At 37.2% G+C, this 20,490-nt stretch overlaps 1 protein-coding gene across 1 annotated transcript; it reads right to left on the reverse strand.

The window, feature by feature from the left end:
• LOC109834303 (malate dehydrogenase, glyoxysomal-like) lies at window positions 1,964–19,487 on the reverse strand. Its single transcript, XM_020402294.1, is given in 10 exon segments — window positions 1,964–2,337; window positions 6,136–6,230; window positions 6,338–6,427; window positions 6,553–6,588; window positions 9,668–9,751; window positions 9,856–9,945; window positions 10,025–10,241; window positions 10,243–10,289; window positions 10,780–10,998; window positions 19,138–19,487. Coding segments are annotated over 10 exon segments (1,023 nt in total). The 5' UTR covers window positions 19,210–19,487; the 3' UTR covers window positions 1,964–2,264.

Raw genomic sequence — 20,490 nt, forward strand, 5'->3', positions numbered from 1 at the left:
AAATCTACCCCCGTAAACAGATTTACAAGAGGCCGGCCTGCATCTGACAAAGCATCGAGGGAGGAGAGAGATTAAACAGTGCAAATCCTTCGGTAATTCGTAGCGAACAAAAAAAAAAAAAAACAATGGCCGAGAGGAATGACCCCATCGAATGGAGCATTTCACCTGTTACGCACGAAGGAAGAGGACAAAGCCCCAACATTCAGTGCAGTCATTCCTAAATTTTGTTGTAGCCACCGTCGCCTCAAAAGTCTCTCCCCATCAATCACTTTATAAAAGCTAAAGTTGCACCCTTGTCCATGTACTCTGTACTAATAATATTCCTTCTTCCTTGTTCCTAAACCCCCATGAGCACCCTTCTTGTCTCCAACGAGTCGTATAAGCTATAGCACAACCCCTTCCCTTCTACTGTTTTTGAGGGCCCTGTACAGGAAAAAGAATCTTTGGAGGGCTCTATCAACAAAATCACACAAATATATATATATTTATATTTATATGGAATACAATATTAATACGGCTTAATGTATCCATGCAGCCGGAACTACTTACAAGTTGCAGTCACCCAGATTAATGCGTCGGAATATTCTGTCGTTGCAATCACCAATCATTCTACAGGGATTCCCACCCCCCCACCATTGCTTAGCAATAATGCAGGCCTGGATCATCCTAGGTTAGCTAGCTATGTAGATGTAGAGAGGTTATGATTGAAGGTCATGTGAAAATGTCCTCTCTTGAGTTGAGAGGATGATGAATTGATGATGTATAAGACATTTGATGCTACCCGTTACCTTTATTGTTTTCATGCTTTGACTGATCTCTCTATACGTCCACACACTAGTAGCAGCGGATAGAACGAACCCAACAACAAGGGACAACGAACTGTCGAAGAGTGTTTCGCTTTGTGTTACATCTTTCATGTGGGGTTCTTCTTCTTCTTCTTTTTTTTTTTTTGTGGGTATAGGTAAAAAGATTCCATCGCAACGGACAAAATCAAAAGCAGCCATCACTTCGTAGGTTAATCGAGAGTCTTCCATCACTCCTAGGTTCAGTTCGAACCCACGATTGGCTCCTTTGTGATCCGATAGGAAAATAATTTTTTGTACTGTCTCCTCACTTGGGCTCCATGCAACCCTGTTTGGTCTTGGCTTCTGTTTATCTCCTTCAACCCCAGTACCTTTGAATCCTGTTTTCAGCTTTGCCCATGTATCATTCAGCGTTAGTTAACAGGGCGATTGCGTTCAACGGATGCCTGTCCGCAAGTCAGTTGTTCTGTACAAAACAATCGAATCAGGGATGAGAGTCTCAATAGAACCTTAGGTATTATGCAGGGCCTGGAAATGATGTATAAATTCCAAAGGGCAGTCCTCGGGATATGATTTAACAGGAAGGCAACTGAACTTTCAGAATGCTGCGTTAACCATGCGGCTGTTCAAAGTACAGTAAAAAAAAAAAAGATATTTCTTTATCTCCTTTCGATCGGTTTGTGCAGAAGGATAAACGTCTCTTCCACACCTCGCCCTGTTTCGGAAAATACTAACCTTTGGATCGCTATTGAACAACCCAACATATTGAATGTACACCTTCTTGTATCGATAACTAGGTTTAGCTTCAAGATAGTTTTCTACCATGTCTGTAATTTAGCATAAAATAGTTTTAACAAAGTAGATGCGCAATTTTTGGGAAACATGCTGGCGTCCACATGAAGCTCTATCTCAGGGATAAACGTAATTGTACACTTGCACCATCATCGGTTCCTTGACGCCTAGAGAACAGGGATTTACGAATACCATGTCAAGTCTGATAACTGTAACTTTTGTACACGCTTAGTTTCTTCATCACTAGAGTAAGAAGCACCATCTCTGTCCCGAATGAATCCTATAATTCAGATTCACTATGACATTTTTTTTTTCTGAATTATATGTGAATCCACAAAAAAGAAATTCCATCTACATACACCCTTGCCTCCAACCGCAACGCTGTCATTCAACTTCATTATATCACTTTAATAGGAAGAAGATGCATGCTGGGATGAAAATTATTCAGTTCCTTCATCTTATCTAGCAACTCTATTTCAGTATGCTAGACTGAAAACAAATCAGAAGAAAGCCTCTTTTTAGAAATCATCCTCACTCTTACTTCTATTAGATTGAAATAGTGAAAGATGCAGAAAGTAACTCTTATACACTAGAGCTCTCACTTCAGAAACAACAAGATATACATAAATGATTATCTACAAGGGGCAGGATAAAAGCGCTGTTACTTCTTCACTTTCGGATGAAATAAATTCCCTTGTTAATGCTTTCTGATAACTCTTTCTTGGCCTTCTCTAATCCAGCCCTGCCATAATCATAACATACTTGAATCAGATTAGATTACTTATGCCATGGTTAGAAATATAGATTCGGGGGCATTTCTAGTCCCAGATACGCTTTCAGTGACATCATTGCTTACCAAGCAACTATAACATGAAATTTTCAGAAAGCAAATCAATGGAACATTCGCCATTGAGGGTCAAGCATCAAATGGAAGGAAAGTTTAATAATGTTAACATGTATATGACGGATGAAAATGAGTAATATTTTTTTCCTAATGGGAGTGTTTGATTTCTGTTTTCACTGACATATTAGCAGATTTTTTTTACACAAGTTTGAGATTTAGATAGGGTTCCGAGCTACTACTAGAATCTCTAGATCATGGAAGAAGTGAGTCATGAAAGAATGTCATTAGAAAATGAGCATATTAATTCAAGTTAACTGGATGTGCATGAATTCAAACATCCCTGGAGTAATCCATTGACTCAGATCTTCTGCAATGTATTTGTAAAAGTATAAAGTTGTGCTGTAAAGGACTTTCGGATGGTATCAAAGTAACCCCACCAATAACAAATTTAAAGGGGATTTTATAAAAACAAATTGATATGGCTACGTGAGAGGAGCAGGTTTCAGCCCATGGAAAATGGCACTCGACCTTCAGGGGCATGTTTAATATAAAAGTACACTCAAACCTTACAATAACTACGAAGCTTTGGTTTAGTTGAATGGGCCTCTAACAGCATTAGATACTCAAATGGAAACCGATAATTAATGTGATGGCTGCCAGTGATTGGAGCTTCGAACAAGAAGCAATACTGCTATATTTGATGGATGTGAATCTTTAGTATAGACTATAAACATCAAGTGTTCGGCCAGCTATGCAAAATTTGTTGAAAGCATATGAAAGTGTTGGTATATAATTTGGTCATTTTTGAGGATGATGTGGTACATTGAATAAAAACTGAAGGGTCAAAATTGAGGAGTGCTACTAGAGTCTTATGTAACAACAAAATACCTATGAGATTGCAGAAAACTTTCTAAAATAGTTATAACACCAACAATGCTTTATGACTAAGAATATTGGGCAATTAACAACCAACATGTGGAGAAAACGAGTGCAGTAGAAATGAGAATATTATGATGATCTCATGTATGTACACTAAAAGATGGAATAAGAAATGAGTCATTCATAGGAGACTAGAGGTTGTTTCTATCGAGGATAAAATGAGAGAGAATGGATTGAGGTGGTTTGACCATATACAACAAAAGTCATTAGATGCACCAGTAAGGAAAACTGATAAGATTATAGATAATGGAGCAAAGAATACTAGAGATAGACCTAAACGATCTTGGTAAGAAACAACTAAGAAGACTATTATGATAACGGACGAGACGATCCACAATAAAATTGAATAGAAGATTAGGATTCAAGTAGTCGACCCTAAAATTTAAGCTAAAGGCTTTGTTGTTATCGTTGTCATATCATACCTTAAAAGGTGAATACTCCTATAACAAGCCTTATCACTTCTCGCTTCTACTTGAGTTTCTTATCTAGAAGAATTTCGGCATGCTTCCATAGTTCCATTAGCTTAGTGAATAAATCAGTAATGTAGGTTTTCATACGCCCTACTAGCCAACGGTTATCTTTGGCAAATCTCTGTTATATATTTTCTTAAGGCTAGAACGGTGCATCAACTTAAAGTGGAGCCATCAAGATAACTTAAAGTGGAGACATCATGATAGTGTATTGTCATGTATAATGCATGCAGAAGGCTTGAAATTTTGGAGTCAATGTTGATGTACGGTCCTTTTGTTGGTATAAGTATTGATAGTATTGAATGTTTGAAATATCAAATGATTATTTGTTAATTACTTTAGAAATAATTTTACAAAATTATAAGTTTGATAATTTTTCTTTGTTCTTTTCCTTCTCTTTTGCTTGGGGGCTGTTAGAATAATTGTTTATTTCAAATACTTACTGCTAATTATAAGTTGATAGACCTTGTTTAATTCATTAAAATTTTTGGAATTTGTCATTGTTAAAAAAATAAAGGGAAAATTGTTTCTAGCCCCCAACTTTGTTATAAGTATTCCGCCTACCCCAAGACTTTTTCAACACTCCCAAAACCCTCAAAAGCAAAGCTATAATTCCCTAAGCCCCCAAAACACAAAACCCAAAAGTTTAAAACATGTGAAGACCATAATACCCTCTCTCTCTCTTTCATGATGTTACTGTGATGAATTGAAATGGGTTTTGAGAGGGAAAATTCTAGTTCCTTCTAAATTTTTTCAACGGCGTCGACATCAACGATGAAACTTTCCCGATGTTTGTCACCGGCAGCTAAGAAAACTACGATCTTGAAGACGATAATGACAACTTGTGTCACCAACCCTCTTAAGTTTACATATTGTTGTAATTTTTTTTTGAATTGATGACTTGAGATTAAAATAGAGAATGTAAATTTATATATTATTGTTATTTCATTGTAATAAGTTTGTTGTTAAGGGGCTATTTGGTTCGTTTTTAAACTCGGTGGAAAAGTTTTACACCACCTCCACATCAGATTTTTCGTGGCCACGTAGGATATAAGTTTTCCGTCGTTTTTTTTTTCATCTTTGGTTCGCTAGGGTTGAAGAAGGGAAACTCGGTGAAAATCGCCGTCACATCAGATTTTTTTCTCCCCCCCCCCCCCCAATCCCTTCCTCAACCTCCGTTGAAATCGACGAAAACTGCAGCCACGTCAGCTTTTTGCCATATAAACAAAAGTTTTCCCATTTTTCTCATGCGAACCAAACACAAGAAAAATAAATACATTGGTTTCCCATTATTTTTTTGTGCGAATCAAAACGAAACAATCTATTTCTTGAAAAAGTTTGGAAAACTCAAAACTTGTGTTTTGTACATGAAAATGCATTTCCCTATATCTAGAAAACGAACCAAACAACTCCTAAACTTATGAGTTGGTGGTGAAGTTGGTTGTGAAGATTACGAGTTGGTTTTGAAGGTTACGAGTTAGTTGTCAAGGGTACGTGTTGATTGTGAATGTTACGAGTTGGTTATGAACATGTTACGAGTTGGGTGTGAAAGTTACTCGTTAGTTGTGAAGGTTACGCGTTGATTGTGAATGTTACGAGTTGGTTGTGAATGTTACAAGTTGGTTGTCAAGATTATGCGTTGGTTGTAAAGGATATGCGTTGGTTGTGAAGGTTACGCGTCGGTTGTGAAGGTTATGAGTTGGTTGTAACGGTTACGAGTTGGTTGTGAACGTTATGAGTTGATTGTGATGGTTACGAGTTGGTTGAAAGAAGGTTACATATTGATTTTAAAGGTTACGAGTTAGCTGTGAAGTTTATGAGTTAGTTGCCAAGGGTACGTGTTGATTGTGAAGGTTATGAGTTGGTTATGAAAAGGTTACGAGTTAGGTGTGATGGTTACGCGTTGGTTGTCAAAGTTACGTGTTGGTTGTGAAAGATACGAGTTGGTTGTGAATGTTACTCATTGGTTGTGAATGTGGCATCTAAGGTTTCAATTTTTTATGCCAAACTTGATCACTAAAGATTATACTAAAACAAGTTTCTGATCTACCAGTTGATAATATATCAATCTAAAGCTTCAACATGTGAAGGGAAGATCCATGAAGTAAGCACAGGTCAGTTTAGGCTATGAACACAGTTTTTTCCAAGACTTAAATAAATGGATCATCTCACATATTTTTGAATTTCTTAACTCTCACAAATCAAGCATTAACACTTAAAAGACTAACTACTCATTGATAGTTATGAAATAAAATTAACAAGAAGTAAATGTTTTAGGACAACAAACCTTTCATACTCGTTTAAGGGCCCAAGAGCAAAGACTTCCTCAGCCCCTCCCCTACCCAGTCGCACTTTTATTGCAAAGAATGGCAGATCAGTAACCTATACAGAAATAATAAGTGGATCGTAGCCTTGATTGTTATTATTATTGTAAATATAAGAGAAATACGGGATAAATGATTTAAAAGAATTCTACATAATTTAAGTACCTGAGAATCCACAAAAGAGCATTCCACAATTCCAGCATCACCTCTCATCCCCCTCAAGCATGCATCTGCAAATTTAGCAGCTGCATAGGCCTGCATTTTTCAGTTCATTTTTTACCATTATTCAGTTCTAAAAGTTAAGCAGCAAGTATTATCACGAAATAAATTAAAGTTAAAATAAAAAAAAGAAGAAAAGGTGATGAGATAAAGAAACCAACCATTGACAGTGTTGCAGAGCCAGCCCCAGCTTTCGCCTGTATTCAGAGATAATGGTATTTCAGAAAGGGTAATCATCTATTATATCGCTTTGAAAAAACAATTGATAATACTAAGTGATTAGGTGTACAAGGAGGTTATCGAGGCAAAGAAAGAAAACGAAATACATTCTTATTCATATATGAATTATGCACATAAAACAGCTAGAAGGAATCCACTGAAATACAATATGATCACACATGCCACTGCACAGATTACAATAATCCTGAAAGTGCATATTAGACATAAGCACCAAGCTAATAGGGAAATATCACATCCACCCTACAAGAACGATTACAAATATTAAAGATACAAATGTTGCAGCAATGTAAATGCCTGTTGGTAAAAAAATTGCATTATAAAACGGTAAAACCAAAAAAGTTGGAAAAAAGAATAAATGGATTGGTAAGCTACATGGAAAATATGCAAATCAGGGACATTCTAATTTCTTGAGCTATTCAAGGGCAAGTGCTGGTGGGTTTGCACTGCACTGGGAAGAGATAGAGACTTTAGTTATGCATAAATTTTCCATGCTTTTGATTAACTAGTATTCAGATTTTCCCAGGTTACTTGCATATGATATTTGGGACCAGTAGATGATAGTTGGAGACAAGGAGAGAATTCTAGGAAAGGTTAAGAATATAACAAAGAATATGAAAAATAATAGGAAAAGGAAAGCAGATAGACTTGGGATTCTTGAAAGGAGAAATTTATCTCTAACTTCAGTTTAGGGAAGGTTTATAAGTGGCTAAATTCAATGCACTGCAGGATATTTGTCGAGACTGCAGCAATGGAATAACAAGCCGCAGAGATTTCATCTCATAGTTAAAAGAGAATAAGATGGATGGGCAGTCAAATATATTTTTATTCGCAGATCAAATAGAATTAATCAATTTGAATCAAAATGGTTTCAAACAAATATAATTCATCTCCATCAGTGGATCTTTGCAACCCAACAAGTGGTATCACCGCTCATGGTTTGCTGGGTTTGACTGTGGATATTTGCTCACTTCAAGACTTTCAGCATTGTTTAGTAGAGTTCAAGAAAGAATGCATGTGTATTTTGATCTGTAGCACAAGATTGGGATTCCTAAGGGATCGTCTGAAAAGTGTTTTGACATACTGTATCCATTAGCTATTAAGTTCGTGCATGTTATTTGTGGATCTTGGTCTACATTATCACATGATACAATGTGTAACTACCCTTTTATGTAAGAAAGATCTTTTGTCCAGCTTTCACGACTTACACACATGTAGCATACTGTTATTTGTAACTTTATGCTAATAGATGGTGTTATGGCACTTGGAATGTTAATTCCATGATATAAGGTTTTTTTGCTAATAAATGTTTTATGTCATCTATTAGTGTTAACTCCATTCTAGAAAGTTAACTTTGAATAAGGACCCTTAACATGCGACCATTTCATTAAAGTGGAGGTGCTAGAAGGCAAGCGAAAAATAGCAACTGTATAGATGGAATAACAGTAGAAAATGAGAACAATTTCTAGTTTACATGACTTTGCACTTATATGCCTTATCTTTTTTCCTAACATTTAAATATCCTATGTTTTAAATAGCACTTTACTACCTTCTTTTAGTTAACTGTTGGGATATTCCCTTTAAACATATGATATTCTCCTAAACATTTCCATGTATCTTGGACATGATAAAAATTGGTTAGTATATCCCTAAAGTTGGTTGAATCAACTGAAAGCAGAAGTAGACCTCCTGACTTTGGGGCAAACTCTAAGTGGAGAAAATAGGGTTGAAGATGAGAAACTACCAACTTTAGAAGTATAATTGACAAATTTCATCATTTGCAAGTCACATGGAAATAGGGGAATACTTCCAACATTTAAGAACAATACACCAACGTCTATAAACTAAAACTAGTAAGTATCTTAAAAACCAATAGGCTAGTTAAATGCCACAAAACAAGACAGTGTGTGTAACTGTTAAAGTCATGTAAGTGTAAAGTCATGTAAACTATAAGTGTAAAGTCATGTATAAGTGTAAAGAAGTATCTTAAAAATATGTAAACTATAAGGTATTTAAGTGCTATTTAGCCTTTATAGAACTTGAACCAGTGTTAACAACTGAAAGTGAAATGTCAAACTATAAAATAAATTAAAGATACAAGCTGAAAAGTAAGTTTTCAACTAAGAACTATTATACTTAACAGAAACACGTGAATAATCAGATTGCCGCTAAATGTCTTGAAAATTGACTTATGATCTAGCTACCAATGTGTTTATGGACATACTTGTGGATAACGCACGAGCTTTAATTGCTAAAATGATCCAAAAGTTCAAGGCATTTGGTTGCCTAGCTCTCAACAATGCATTCTTTCAAAAGACACTTTGAAGATGCAGAAAAAGCCCAGTATGATTGAGTTCAGTAACTCAGGAAAGAAACTGTTCGTCACCATATGCTGAGGTACACATTTCGTAAGGAGATGTGTGAAAGTATCGTTGACATATATGGGTACAATGGCTGTATGAACAATGGGAGAAGAAATAGGGTCAAGCAGTTGAACTGAGCTTGTGCCTGCCAAAGTTACCATGACAGGAATATAGCTAGAGAGGTTACATGTTTCAAAAATGAAATACAAGATAAAAACAGCAGTTTTATACTCCATTCAGTAAATATAAATCGGAACATCTTAGAAATTTTTGCAATAGAAACTGATTGCAAGATTACCCCACATATTTGTTGCAATTCGGTCACAATAGGTTTAGACAAATAAGTGAGGAGCTAAAGAGTTAGCGAGTGGAAGTGAAAGGGAATATAATGTAACACCGGGCAGGAAAAGTTAACTTGAAATTAACTGTGTACAGTATCGGACTAGAACCTTTTTGGAGATAGATCACTTGATGTTACATGCATTTTCTTTCTGTCTTCATCATGCTCAAGAGGGAAAAAAAGGTGGAAAGTTTTCTTCTTCCTTATTTGAGGGGAAAAAAGGTAGAAGCTTCAAACACTAACAATGTGCTTTCAACTTCAATGGTATCTTTAAATAGACATCCAAGGATAATACAAAACATAAATAACAAAGATGGTAAATGCAAGATGTTATACCTCAACAACTTCTGTTCCCCCATTCTGTATGCGATCAGTTAAATGATTAATCTCATCAGGAGTGAAACTGCATGGAGGCTTAACCTGCATGATTAAGATATTATATTACAATCAATAATATCTAAAAAGGCAGGGCACCTGAAAGTGCAGAAAAATAGCAAGTGGCATAAAGTCGTGAACTTTCCAACCTGAGACAGAAGTGGCAATATTGTAACTCCTGCATGACCACCGACAACTGGGACATCAACTTCCCTAGGATCAATTCCCAGTACTTCTGCCTGTAAAAAGTATTACAGCAAATTAAGCCTATAATTTATTATCAAAATGGGAAAATAACAAGTATAATCAGGTACAAACCACAAAAGTATTGGCTCTCACGACATCAAGTGTCGTGACTCCAAGAAGACGCTTGGGATCATAGGTGCCAGCTTTTTTGAAAACCTCTGCAGCAATAGGAACAGTAGAATTCACTGGATTACTGATCAAGTTCACAATAGCACGAGGACAGCATTTAGCAACTCCTTCACAAAGTGTGCGAACAATCCCAGCATTAATTTTGAACAGGTCATCTCGATCCTGTGAGCGCACTCTCCAATTGAGGCTGACCTAAAAAGCCACGTACCTGGAGAGAGGTGATAATTATATAAGAGAAACAATATATGTTTTCTTAATTTTACACCATGTACTACTGAAATCCAAAATCAAGGACCAATATCAGAAACCAAACAACAAGCACATAAAAGCACACTAATCTGTAGCAGATAATATGTAACCTTCAGTAATCAGAATAAATGTCGTGCAATTGTAGCATTAATTTCTGAAATATAGAAAAGTGTCAAAATATGCTTTACATCGATCTAGTTCCTTACAATATAGCCAGTCAGAAATCAGGCTATTTTGACAGCCAATATCCACGTCTTCCAATTTCAATATGTTAATCGAACCATAGAATATAAAGAAAACTCTACCTATCATTAATAATAGGACACAAAACCTACGTAGTACATATTCACAGAATTTGATGTATAAAATACATATTTTCATAGATATGTATAGCGTACCCTGAAATTTTAACCAAGAACAAAGGAAAAGTAGAGAATTAAGATGCTTACCACTGCACCAGTGTCCATATGACTGACATCAGCTGTGACACCGGGAGAGTTTACAACATCATATAGGTGAAGAACGGATACCAAAGGATTCATCTTCATCAGCAATGCAAGAGGTTGGCCAATCCCCCCCGCAGCACCCAATATCGCTACCTTAAACCCGGGTGCCCCTCCTTTAGCTCGGCAATTCATGGGCTTTAACGTAGAAGTCTCCTCCGTCCTCTAGAGAAAATCAAAATATCATTTCAAGAAAGGTGAAGGAAAAGTGATTATACCACTATAAATTGCACTGTTGCAGCATGATTATCCTATGGACAGCCTCAAAGAACATGTGCATTACAAGCAGTCGTAACTCCTTAAGTAGTAATCATAAAGGTGGTACATAGAAACACCAACTTGAGGACTCTTCTCTGCCCTAAAGAGCAGTGGCAATGGGAGGAGGCTGATGCTTGTCTCCTCCCTCTCCACTCCTTCCCATCAATCCAAATCCAAGTTTACCTTTTCGTTTGGGGATAGATCTGGCAAATAGATGCCAAGTTAAGGATATGTCTGACCTGATGAAGAATATTTCTTGAAAATTGAATGAAATTCACATGTGGAAACAAGTTGAAAGCAGATGATGATTTTTATGTGCTTGAAGTAGAAGAATGGGGTCGATAATGTCTGATGGGATCAAATGTTTATGATAAACCCTATCATCTCTATTCTCCTTTATGCAATTCTAAGGTAAGGACAAAGGGCCAATTGAAAAAGATTCAACATTTATCTCATTGGCAAACAGTAATGATTTTCGGATAAGGGTAAAGTGGTCCTATGAATTAAGAGGAACCCACAACTTTAACTTGTTGCCGGAGCAGCCAAGAGTAGGGGTATTAAATTTAGATTTTCAATTGAAGGTAAGAACGCAGGGTTCCTACCAATTAAGAGGGAACCGGGACTTAACTCATTGTCAATTTAACCAATGAGTATAGACATTGAATTCATATTGTTTTGTTGAAGGTAAGTAAACAGGGTTCTTGCCAATTGGAAAAGGGTCATATCTTTTTTTGTTGCAGCCAAGGAGAAAGATATTGAATCAAGATAGACTAGTCAAATTATTGTGAAGATCATCATACTGGCAAAGAACATGCTAAAAAGTTGTTGTTTGGCGGAGTCCTCTTTCTTCAACTATTCTATGGATCCTCTCTAAGCTAGAGTTTAGATTGCAAATATAACTAGAATTTGTTGATCGTTGAGAAGGATTATTATGTAATATTCATCCAGACCTAGCTTGATGGGTTATAAATTTTGCAGGCAGCCTATGGGTCATCAAATTTATTAAGCTCCCCCTCCTTTTTGCTTTATTTTTTTTAAAGAGGGGTTCAGGCCATGTGTGGGTTTTCATATATGCTCCTACCTCTCTATCTTCACGATTTCTCTATGTAAAACTCCTAAAGTGCGGACTAACCAAGTTCAATTCTAAAAGAAATGACGCAACGCGGAAGCAATAGCCTTGGAATCCACCAAAGACAATCTTCGAATCCACAAAGAACTTCGAATCCACGAAGTAAATATTGAAGAAAAACGAAATTTTATTAATCAAAAGTCATGCCTCTAAGACTTACAAGACCCTACTTAAATAGAAAAGAAACAAGACTTTTACAAAGACTCAAACTCCTACAATGACTCTAACTTACCAAAAATAGTAAAAGAATTCCTAAAACATTAAAACTCCTAAAAAGACTCATTACGACTAGGAAAGTCCACCGGTCAAATCTGAGATCAAATCGGCTTTGTTTCCTAATCAAAACAGACTCTAGGAAAGTCCACCGGTCAAATCTGAGATCAAATCGGCTTTGTTTCCTAATCAAAACAGACTCCTAAAGCATTACTAAAAATAGTAAAAAATCTGAGATCAAATCGGCTTTGTTTCCTAATCAAAACAGACTCCTAAAGCATTACTAAAAATAGTAAAAAAACATACAAAAATGTAAATATCTCTCAAACCGTAAGGAATTTGGCGAAACGGAGGAAGCAAACCGATCCCTTAGGAGTAGGTTTGGATGACTCCGTCTTATCGAGATAGTCGATATTCATATATAATTCGTCCAATTCTGACGTACGGCTTGAAAGTTATGGTCGTTTCTTCGAAAAAAAATATTTTCTTCGATCAGACTTGCATTTGGGCTTGCGATTGTCCCACTTTAACATAAATGTGTCTGTCGTGTGTTCTACATCAGTCCCCCCTGCTTGAAAAGAGTTCGACCCCGAGCTTACACTTGCATGAATAGTTATTTCTTCTGACGAGTAATACTCGAACAAATCTGCAACATTGAAACTAGGGGAGATACCCAAATCTGTAGGAATGTCAACCACATAAGCATTGTCGCTAATCTTCTTCAGTATCTTACATGGACCATACTTCTTATTCTTCAGCTTATTGTAGGTGCCCACGGAAAAACGTTCTTTTCGCAGAAACACCATCATCATGTCTCCCTCTTCAAACACCTTCTTCCTCCTGTGTCGATCAGCATCATCCTTATATTTAGCATTAGACTGCTCAATCTTCTCCTTGACTTCCTGTTGGATAGCCCGTATATTTTTAACCATATGATTTACAGGAACACTCTGTCCGGGAAGCTTAGGCAGTGGAGAAAGGTCAAGATAATGATTCGGAAGCCTTCCATACACAATCACAAAGGGAGCATTGCTTGTAGTTCGATTCTCCATACAGTCATAAACAAATTCAGCATGTGCTAGAGCAAAATCTCACTGCTTCGAATGATCGCCAGAAATGGATCTAAGAAGGTTACTAAGAGTGCGATTTACTACTTCAGTTTGGTCATCCGTTTGAGGGTGATAAGCAGTACTAAACTTAAGAGAAGTATTGAATCGCTGCCACAAAGTCCTCCAAAAGTGGGATAAGAACTTAGAATCATGATCGAATGTGATGAATTTTGACACTCCATGAAGGCGAACTATCTCCCGAAAGAAAAGATTGGCAACTTTGCTAGCATCTGCAGTCTTCTTGCATGGAATGAAGTGCGTCATCTTCGAAAACCTGTCAATCACAACATAAATAGAATCCATACCTCATTAGGTTCTAGGCAGTCCCAACACAAAGTCCATAGAGATATCATGCCATTGCATATCAAGAACATGTAAAGGTGTATACAACCTTGTATTCTGAGACTGTCCCTTAGCAACTTGACAAACTGAATAACTCGACAAACTGAATATCTTCAGCTGAGGTCAGTAATATCGCTCTTCAATAGAAGCAATCGTCTTGTCTCGCCCCAAGTGTCCTCCTAATCCGCCAACATGAAGGCCTCTAATTATCTGCTCTCCTAGCGAACTCTGGGAGACTGGGAGTTTGGGGCATGCACAATTGATCGCCATAAAATAAATAACCATCCTGAATATGAAAGTTTTTGACTGATTTATTCTGTTGGCAGTCATCTCAAATCTCTTTAAAGTCTTCATCCTCTGCATATAGCTCCTTTAGGTACTCAAATCCAATCACTTCTGCTTGCAAAGTCACTAACAAACCAGCTCTCTGACTGAGTGCATCTGCAAGCTTATTCTGCTGGTCGGATTTGTGCTTCAAAACAATGGTGAAATGCTACAGATACGCGATCCAATGAGCATGCATACAATTGATGGTAGTCTGACTATTAAGGGACTTCAGGGCCTGATAATCAGTATGAAACAGAAACTCTCGCGAGATCAAATAGTGCTCATGCTTTAAAGACTGAACTATGGTATATAACTCTAGCTCATATGTGGTCCACTTCTGTCGAGGTTCGCTGAGTTTCTCACTGTAGAAAGCAATTGGACGTCCTTCTTGAGATAGAACATCACCAATTCCTAAGATGGATGTATCACAATCAACTTCAAACACCTTTTGAAAGTCTAAAAGTGCAAGTACTGGTACGGTGGACAATTTCTCCTTGATTAATGCAAAGCTACGATCCGGTTCTACTCCCCAATTAAACTTATCTTTCTTCATGCATTCAGTGATAGGAGCTACAATACTGTTAAAATTTCTGACAAATCTCCTATAGAACGTTGTTAGGCCATGAAAACTACGAACATCACTGACAGTCTTCGGTGTAGGTCTCTCTCAAATAGCACACACCTTCTCTTCATCAACATGGATGCCCTCTGTACTAACGACAAAGCCTAGGAATACAAGGCTACTGGTCATGAAGTTGTACTTTTTCAGATTGATGTACAACTTGTTCTCCTGTAAAACTATCAGTACCTCCCTCAAGTGATCCAGATGTGCAGTCTCACTCTGGATATAAATTAGGATATCATCAAAGTAAACTATAACGAACTTCCCGATAAAGGGTTTTAATACCTGATTCATCAAACACGTGAAAGTGCTAGGAGCATTAGAAAGGCCAAAAGGCATGACTAACCATTCATACAGGCCGTTTTTGTCTTAAAAACAGTCTTTCACTCATCTCTTTCTCTAATCCGAATCTGATGATAACCACTCTTGAGATCTATCTTGGAGAACACTTTTGATCCAGACAACATATCTAACACATCTTCCAGTCGTAGGATAGGAAATCGATACTTCACGATGATCTTGTTGTTAACCCTACTGTCCACACACATGCGCCACTCTCCATTCTTCTTCAGGACTAGAAGCGCTGGCACGACACACAGACTCATGCTAGGTCGTATAAGGCCATTCAGGACGAGGTCATTCACCTGCTTCTGTAAAATTTCTCCTTCCTTCGGGCTCATCCGATAGTATGACAAATTTGGTAGCTGAGATTTCGAGATGAGGTCGATCTGATACTGAACGTCTCGAAGCAGTGGTAATTCAGACGGAAGATCGTTGGACATCACTGCTTCGAATTGCTACAAGAGGGTCTGTACTTCAGGTAAAATTTCGGCGGTGGTAGAATCCTCTTTTTCCGAGACAAGAGCATAAACCTCATCAGACTGCTTCACATCTTTCATAAAGTCTTCGTTGTCAACGACCAAAAAGCCTTCTTTTCAGCAACATTGGTTTTGACAGGTTTCTTCTCGGTTAGAGGCTTGAACATAATTCGTCGACCATCCTTCTTAAAGATATAAACATTATCTTTCTCCCTATGCGTGGCATCAACATCAAACTGTCATGACCTACCTAACAATATATGACATGCGTCCATCTCAACTACATCACACAACGCCTCATCGATATAAGTTCGGCCAATGAAAAAAGATACCCGACACACATCAACCTGCACGTCATTACCCTTACGAATCCATCCGATCTTGTAAGGAGCGGGGTGCTTCTCCGTCTTCAAACCTAGTTTCTCCACCACACGTCAAGAGACAATATTCTCACTGCTCCCACTATCAATGATGACATCGCAGATCTTTTGTTTCACTAAGTATCTCGTGTGAAAAATGTTATGCCTTTGTGGTGGTTCTTCTGTCTTTGGGATCAATAATAGTCGTCGTACAACACATGAGAGTTGTTCCCCATCATCATCAGGATCTAATCCATCATCATAGTCTTCAGCATCGTCTTGGTCTATGTCCTTATCTTCGTGATCTGCCATATTCATAACACCTCTTTTAGGGCGCTGATTGGATCAATGACCAGGCTGTCCACATCTATAGCACTTGATCGGGTCAGGCTTGGCATATGGGTTCGTTGGTGTAGTCTTCTTTGCTGTTGTTACTGGACCCTTTGCTTTCTCCGTTGTAGTATCTTGATCAGGAATAGTTTGAGATTGTTTATTCCCACCACGATTAAAGCTTGTGCGCGACCCGTCGAAAGCTGCCCAAGATCCTTTACTATTTTGTCCGAGTTGTCACTCTACCTTCTCGGTTAGGCTAACCGTGTCTGCTAAGGTATAGGTCTGTTACAAAGATACACGATCCTGAATTATCATCCTCAATCCTCCTGTATATCGGGACATCTATCGGGTTTCGCTCTTGTTTAAGTTGTTGCAGGATGATAGTCTATAGAACTCCTGTGTGTACTCATCCACAGTTCTTCCACCTTGCTTACAATTCTGGTATTGTTCAAATAAAACTTGTTCATAATCACTTGGTAAGAAACGGGCCCTCAGTAGTTTCTTTATCTTTTCCCACCTTTCAACCTTCAGCTTTCCTTAACGATATCGATTCAGACAAACAGATTCTCACCAAGCTTAAGCTTTACCTTTGAGTCGGTAGGCCACCAATTTTACCTTACGCTCTTCTGGGATCTCCATATACTCAAAGAATCGCTCTACTTCTGCAATCCAGTCGAGGAATTCTTTGATATGAAGTTGCCCGTTGAAAGATGGCAGATCCATCTTCATCTTGAAACCTCCAACGTCATAATTTTCCCTTCGTCGACGGTCTTTGCGATAAACACTGCGGCGTGGGGCTGCATAGTTATCTTCCTCGATGTCGGATTCATCATATGGAGTCGGTGGAGTCGGATCGCGTCGTTCGCGACCATCAACGCGATTTTGAACTCCCGCCGTGTTCAAACGCTCAACTGTCGTCGCAAGTCGCTCCATAACAGTCTTCATCTGATTAACATCGGCTTTTAGCACGTCGAACTCAGTTCGAGAAATAGGGGCTTCATCACTTGTCATCGGATAGGAGGAACAAGGCTCTGATATCAATTAACACAGCGCGAAAGTAGTAGCCTCGGAATTCACCGAAGACAATCTTCGAATCCACGAAGAGATTCGAATCCACAAAGTAAATATTGAAGAAAAACAAAATTTTATTAATCAAAAGTTATGTCTCTAAGGCTTACAAGACCCTACTTAAATAGAAAAGAAATAAGACTTTTACAAACACTCAAACTCCTATAAGGACTCTAACTTACAAAAAATAGTAAAAAATTCTAAAACATTAAAACTCCTAAAAAGACTCCTTACGACTAGGAAAGTCAACCGGTCAAATCTAAGATCAAATCGGATTTGTTTTCTAATCAAAACAGACTCCTAAAGCATTCCTAAAAATAGTAAAAAAACAGACAAAAATACAGATATCTCTCAAACCGTAAGAAATTTGACGAAACGGGGGAAGCAAACCGAACCCTTAGAGATAGGTTTGGATAGCTCCATCTCGCCGAGGTAGTCAATTCTCATATATAATTAGTCCAATTCCGACGTACGGTTTGAAAGTTATGGTCGTTTCTTCGAAACAAGTTATTTTCTTCGACCAGGCCTGCATTTGGGCTTGCGACTGTCCCACTTTGACATAAACGTGATTTTCGTGTGTTCTACATCAAGAAACCAAACAAGACGCTCCCAGATTTAGCAAGTGGCAAGAGAAGCCATTTTCTTAACTACGTAGCGGTCATTATTGAAAAACTTAAACAAGACAAGGTACAACCAAAGAAACCCAATTGGCCAAACACACCAGGAAGCACTATTTGTAAACTTAGAATCCTAATTGCCCTAGTGAGCACCAGGGTACTGAAATTAGACAAACACATCAAAGTTTATGCCAAAAAGATCAAGATGCCATATATTTAGGGCATATTTGTTTGCACGTAAGTAATTATGAAGTACCTGAAGTAAAAGAAGTAGATGCTACTTCCGCTACTTCCGAGCAAAAATACATGTTTGTTTCTCTGTAAAACCTATTTTCAATACTTCTTTAAGCGCTAATTTGGCGCCTATGTGTCATCCCTATTTCCTAAATATTTTTCCGCCCCCTTAAGATTCAGAAATAGCTTGGAAATAGGTGAAATGGTTATTCATTAGGAAAAAAATAATTTTTCTTACTAATACTTCCTTTATTAGTTACTTCATAACAACTTCTGTTGCTATTCAAACAAAAAATTTGAACTACTACTCCCACTAGTTCAAAAAATGTGTGAAACAAACAAAAAAGGTATTACTTATATTCTCCCTACTTCATAAATTTAGAAGTTACTTCTTTGATCTATTTCCTACTTTCAATATTTCTATCAAACCAAACGAGCCCTTAGCAGTGATAGATGTCAGCATGAAAGTATTCTTAGTCCTCTAGTTAAAACAAAGATCATTTTATAAATATTAAGAAAAATAGACTATATCACTACATTACAAAGTAGCAAAATCATTTATAATCATCAATTGCTAATTAAGTGCATAAATGCCATCCAACAAGAGTATTTCCTCCAGAAATCAGGTAAGTAGTAAAAGTGAGTCAATTTCTCAAACACCTGGTGATCACTATTCAAAATACTGAGGAAACCCAACTGCCAAAATGCACCAGTATGGTAATCATTATGAAATCTGACAAAAATAAGTCATAATTAAGGAAACCCATTTGCCGAATTGAACATCGACGCAAGAAAATTAGACTCTCGGCTCAAATGTCACCATCAGACACAATGAATACGCCATCTTTTCAGCACATAATTCAAGAGAGAAGAACCTGGAGAGGGGGAGGGTGGAGATGTGCTGCGATGGTCGCAATGCGCTGGGATGCCTCGGAATTGGGCTGCATCTTTTGAACAGTGAGCGGGTGACCTCTGCTGCTTTGATCCTTAATATTTTGTTATTATAAATGAAAAGGAAGCGTTGAGTGAAGATTGTGTGGAGATTGAGCGTCTTTGATCGGATCCTTATCCTGCTGCGTAAAATGTGGTTCTCATATTGGAAGGATTTGATGCCCAAAAGGTTGTTTTCCTTCTAATCTTCCCCCTTTGTCCTCTTCTCTACCCTCTCGTAAACAAAGACGAGGAAAGTTGAGGGCTATATTTTGGGTAAATTGGCTAAATTGTACTTAAAATGCTCCATAATTTGGACAAATTTTCAAAACCAACGTGTGTTTGTCAAAAAATTCCCAAAAAAAGATGCGTTTCAAATTAATTTCAAAAACTGACCCAGTTTGGCTGAAACTGGGTCGGTTTTTGAAAAAAAATTCTCAAACTTCATGGGCGTTGGAAGCCCCGTGAAGTTTTGTTATATAAAAAACTTCACGGGACTTCAACTCTTGTGAAATTTGAGAACTTTTTTTTAAAAACCGACCCAATTTCAGCCAACTTGGTCTGTTTTTGAAATTAAGTTTAAAATGAGTCTTTTTTTAGGAATAAAATTCAAAACGGGTTGGCTTTAAATTTTTGTCCTCCATAATTTCCACCAACCATTGGTCTAAGCAATCATTCATCTTAAAGGGTTATTTGTATACATATACCCTATAAATCTTAGTATTTGTAAAATTCCTTCTCAAATCATCAAGTTTGTGAAGAAAATATTCCTAAAATAAACAAATCGTCCACTTGATGATAAAAAATTTGGCTATTTTATCAATAATATTTTGCATTATGATTATGAATTAGCTTATCGAAGTTGATGATTAATTGCTTTGAGTTCTAGAATTGATGATTTAAGGGGTAGTTTAGCACATACTAAGATTTGGAGGATATTTTTACAAATACCCATTATTTAACGGGTAAGTATGCAAATAATCTTATTTTAAAATCATGCACTTATATGTTCTAAAGTATTTAAATATTATAAATAGACGTCTCAAAGTTTAAAAAACACAAATAGCATTAACTTTTCTTTATGTACATAAAAATATCACACAAGTGATGGTAGTAAACTACAACTATTAGAAGTTTTAGGGTATTTAAGTGAGATCATTTATCAACCGAGGGTATTTATATGCAACACTAAGTAAGCAAAGAGGGCAACATATAATATTTTTAAACTTTAGAGCACTTATCTGTAATATTTTAATACTTTGGGGGCATTTAAATAGCATTGTTTTAGAATAAGAGGC

The sequence above is a fragment of the Asparagus officinalis genome, chromosome 3, assembly GCF_001876935.1.
Source record: "Asparagus officinalis chromosome 3, Aspof.V1, whole genome shotgun sequence".
NCBI lineage: Eukaryota > Viridiplantae > Streptophyta > Magnoliopsida > Asparagales > Asparagaceae > Asparagus > Asparagus officinalis.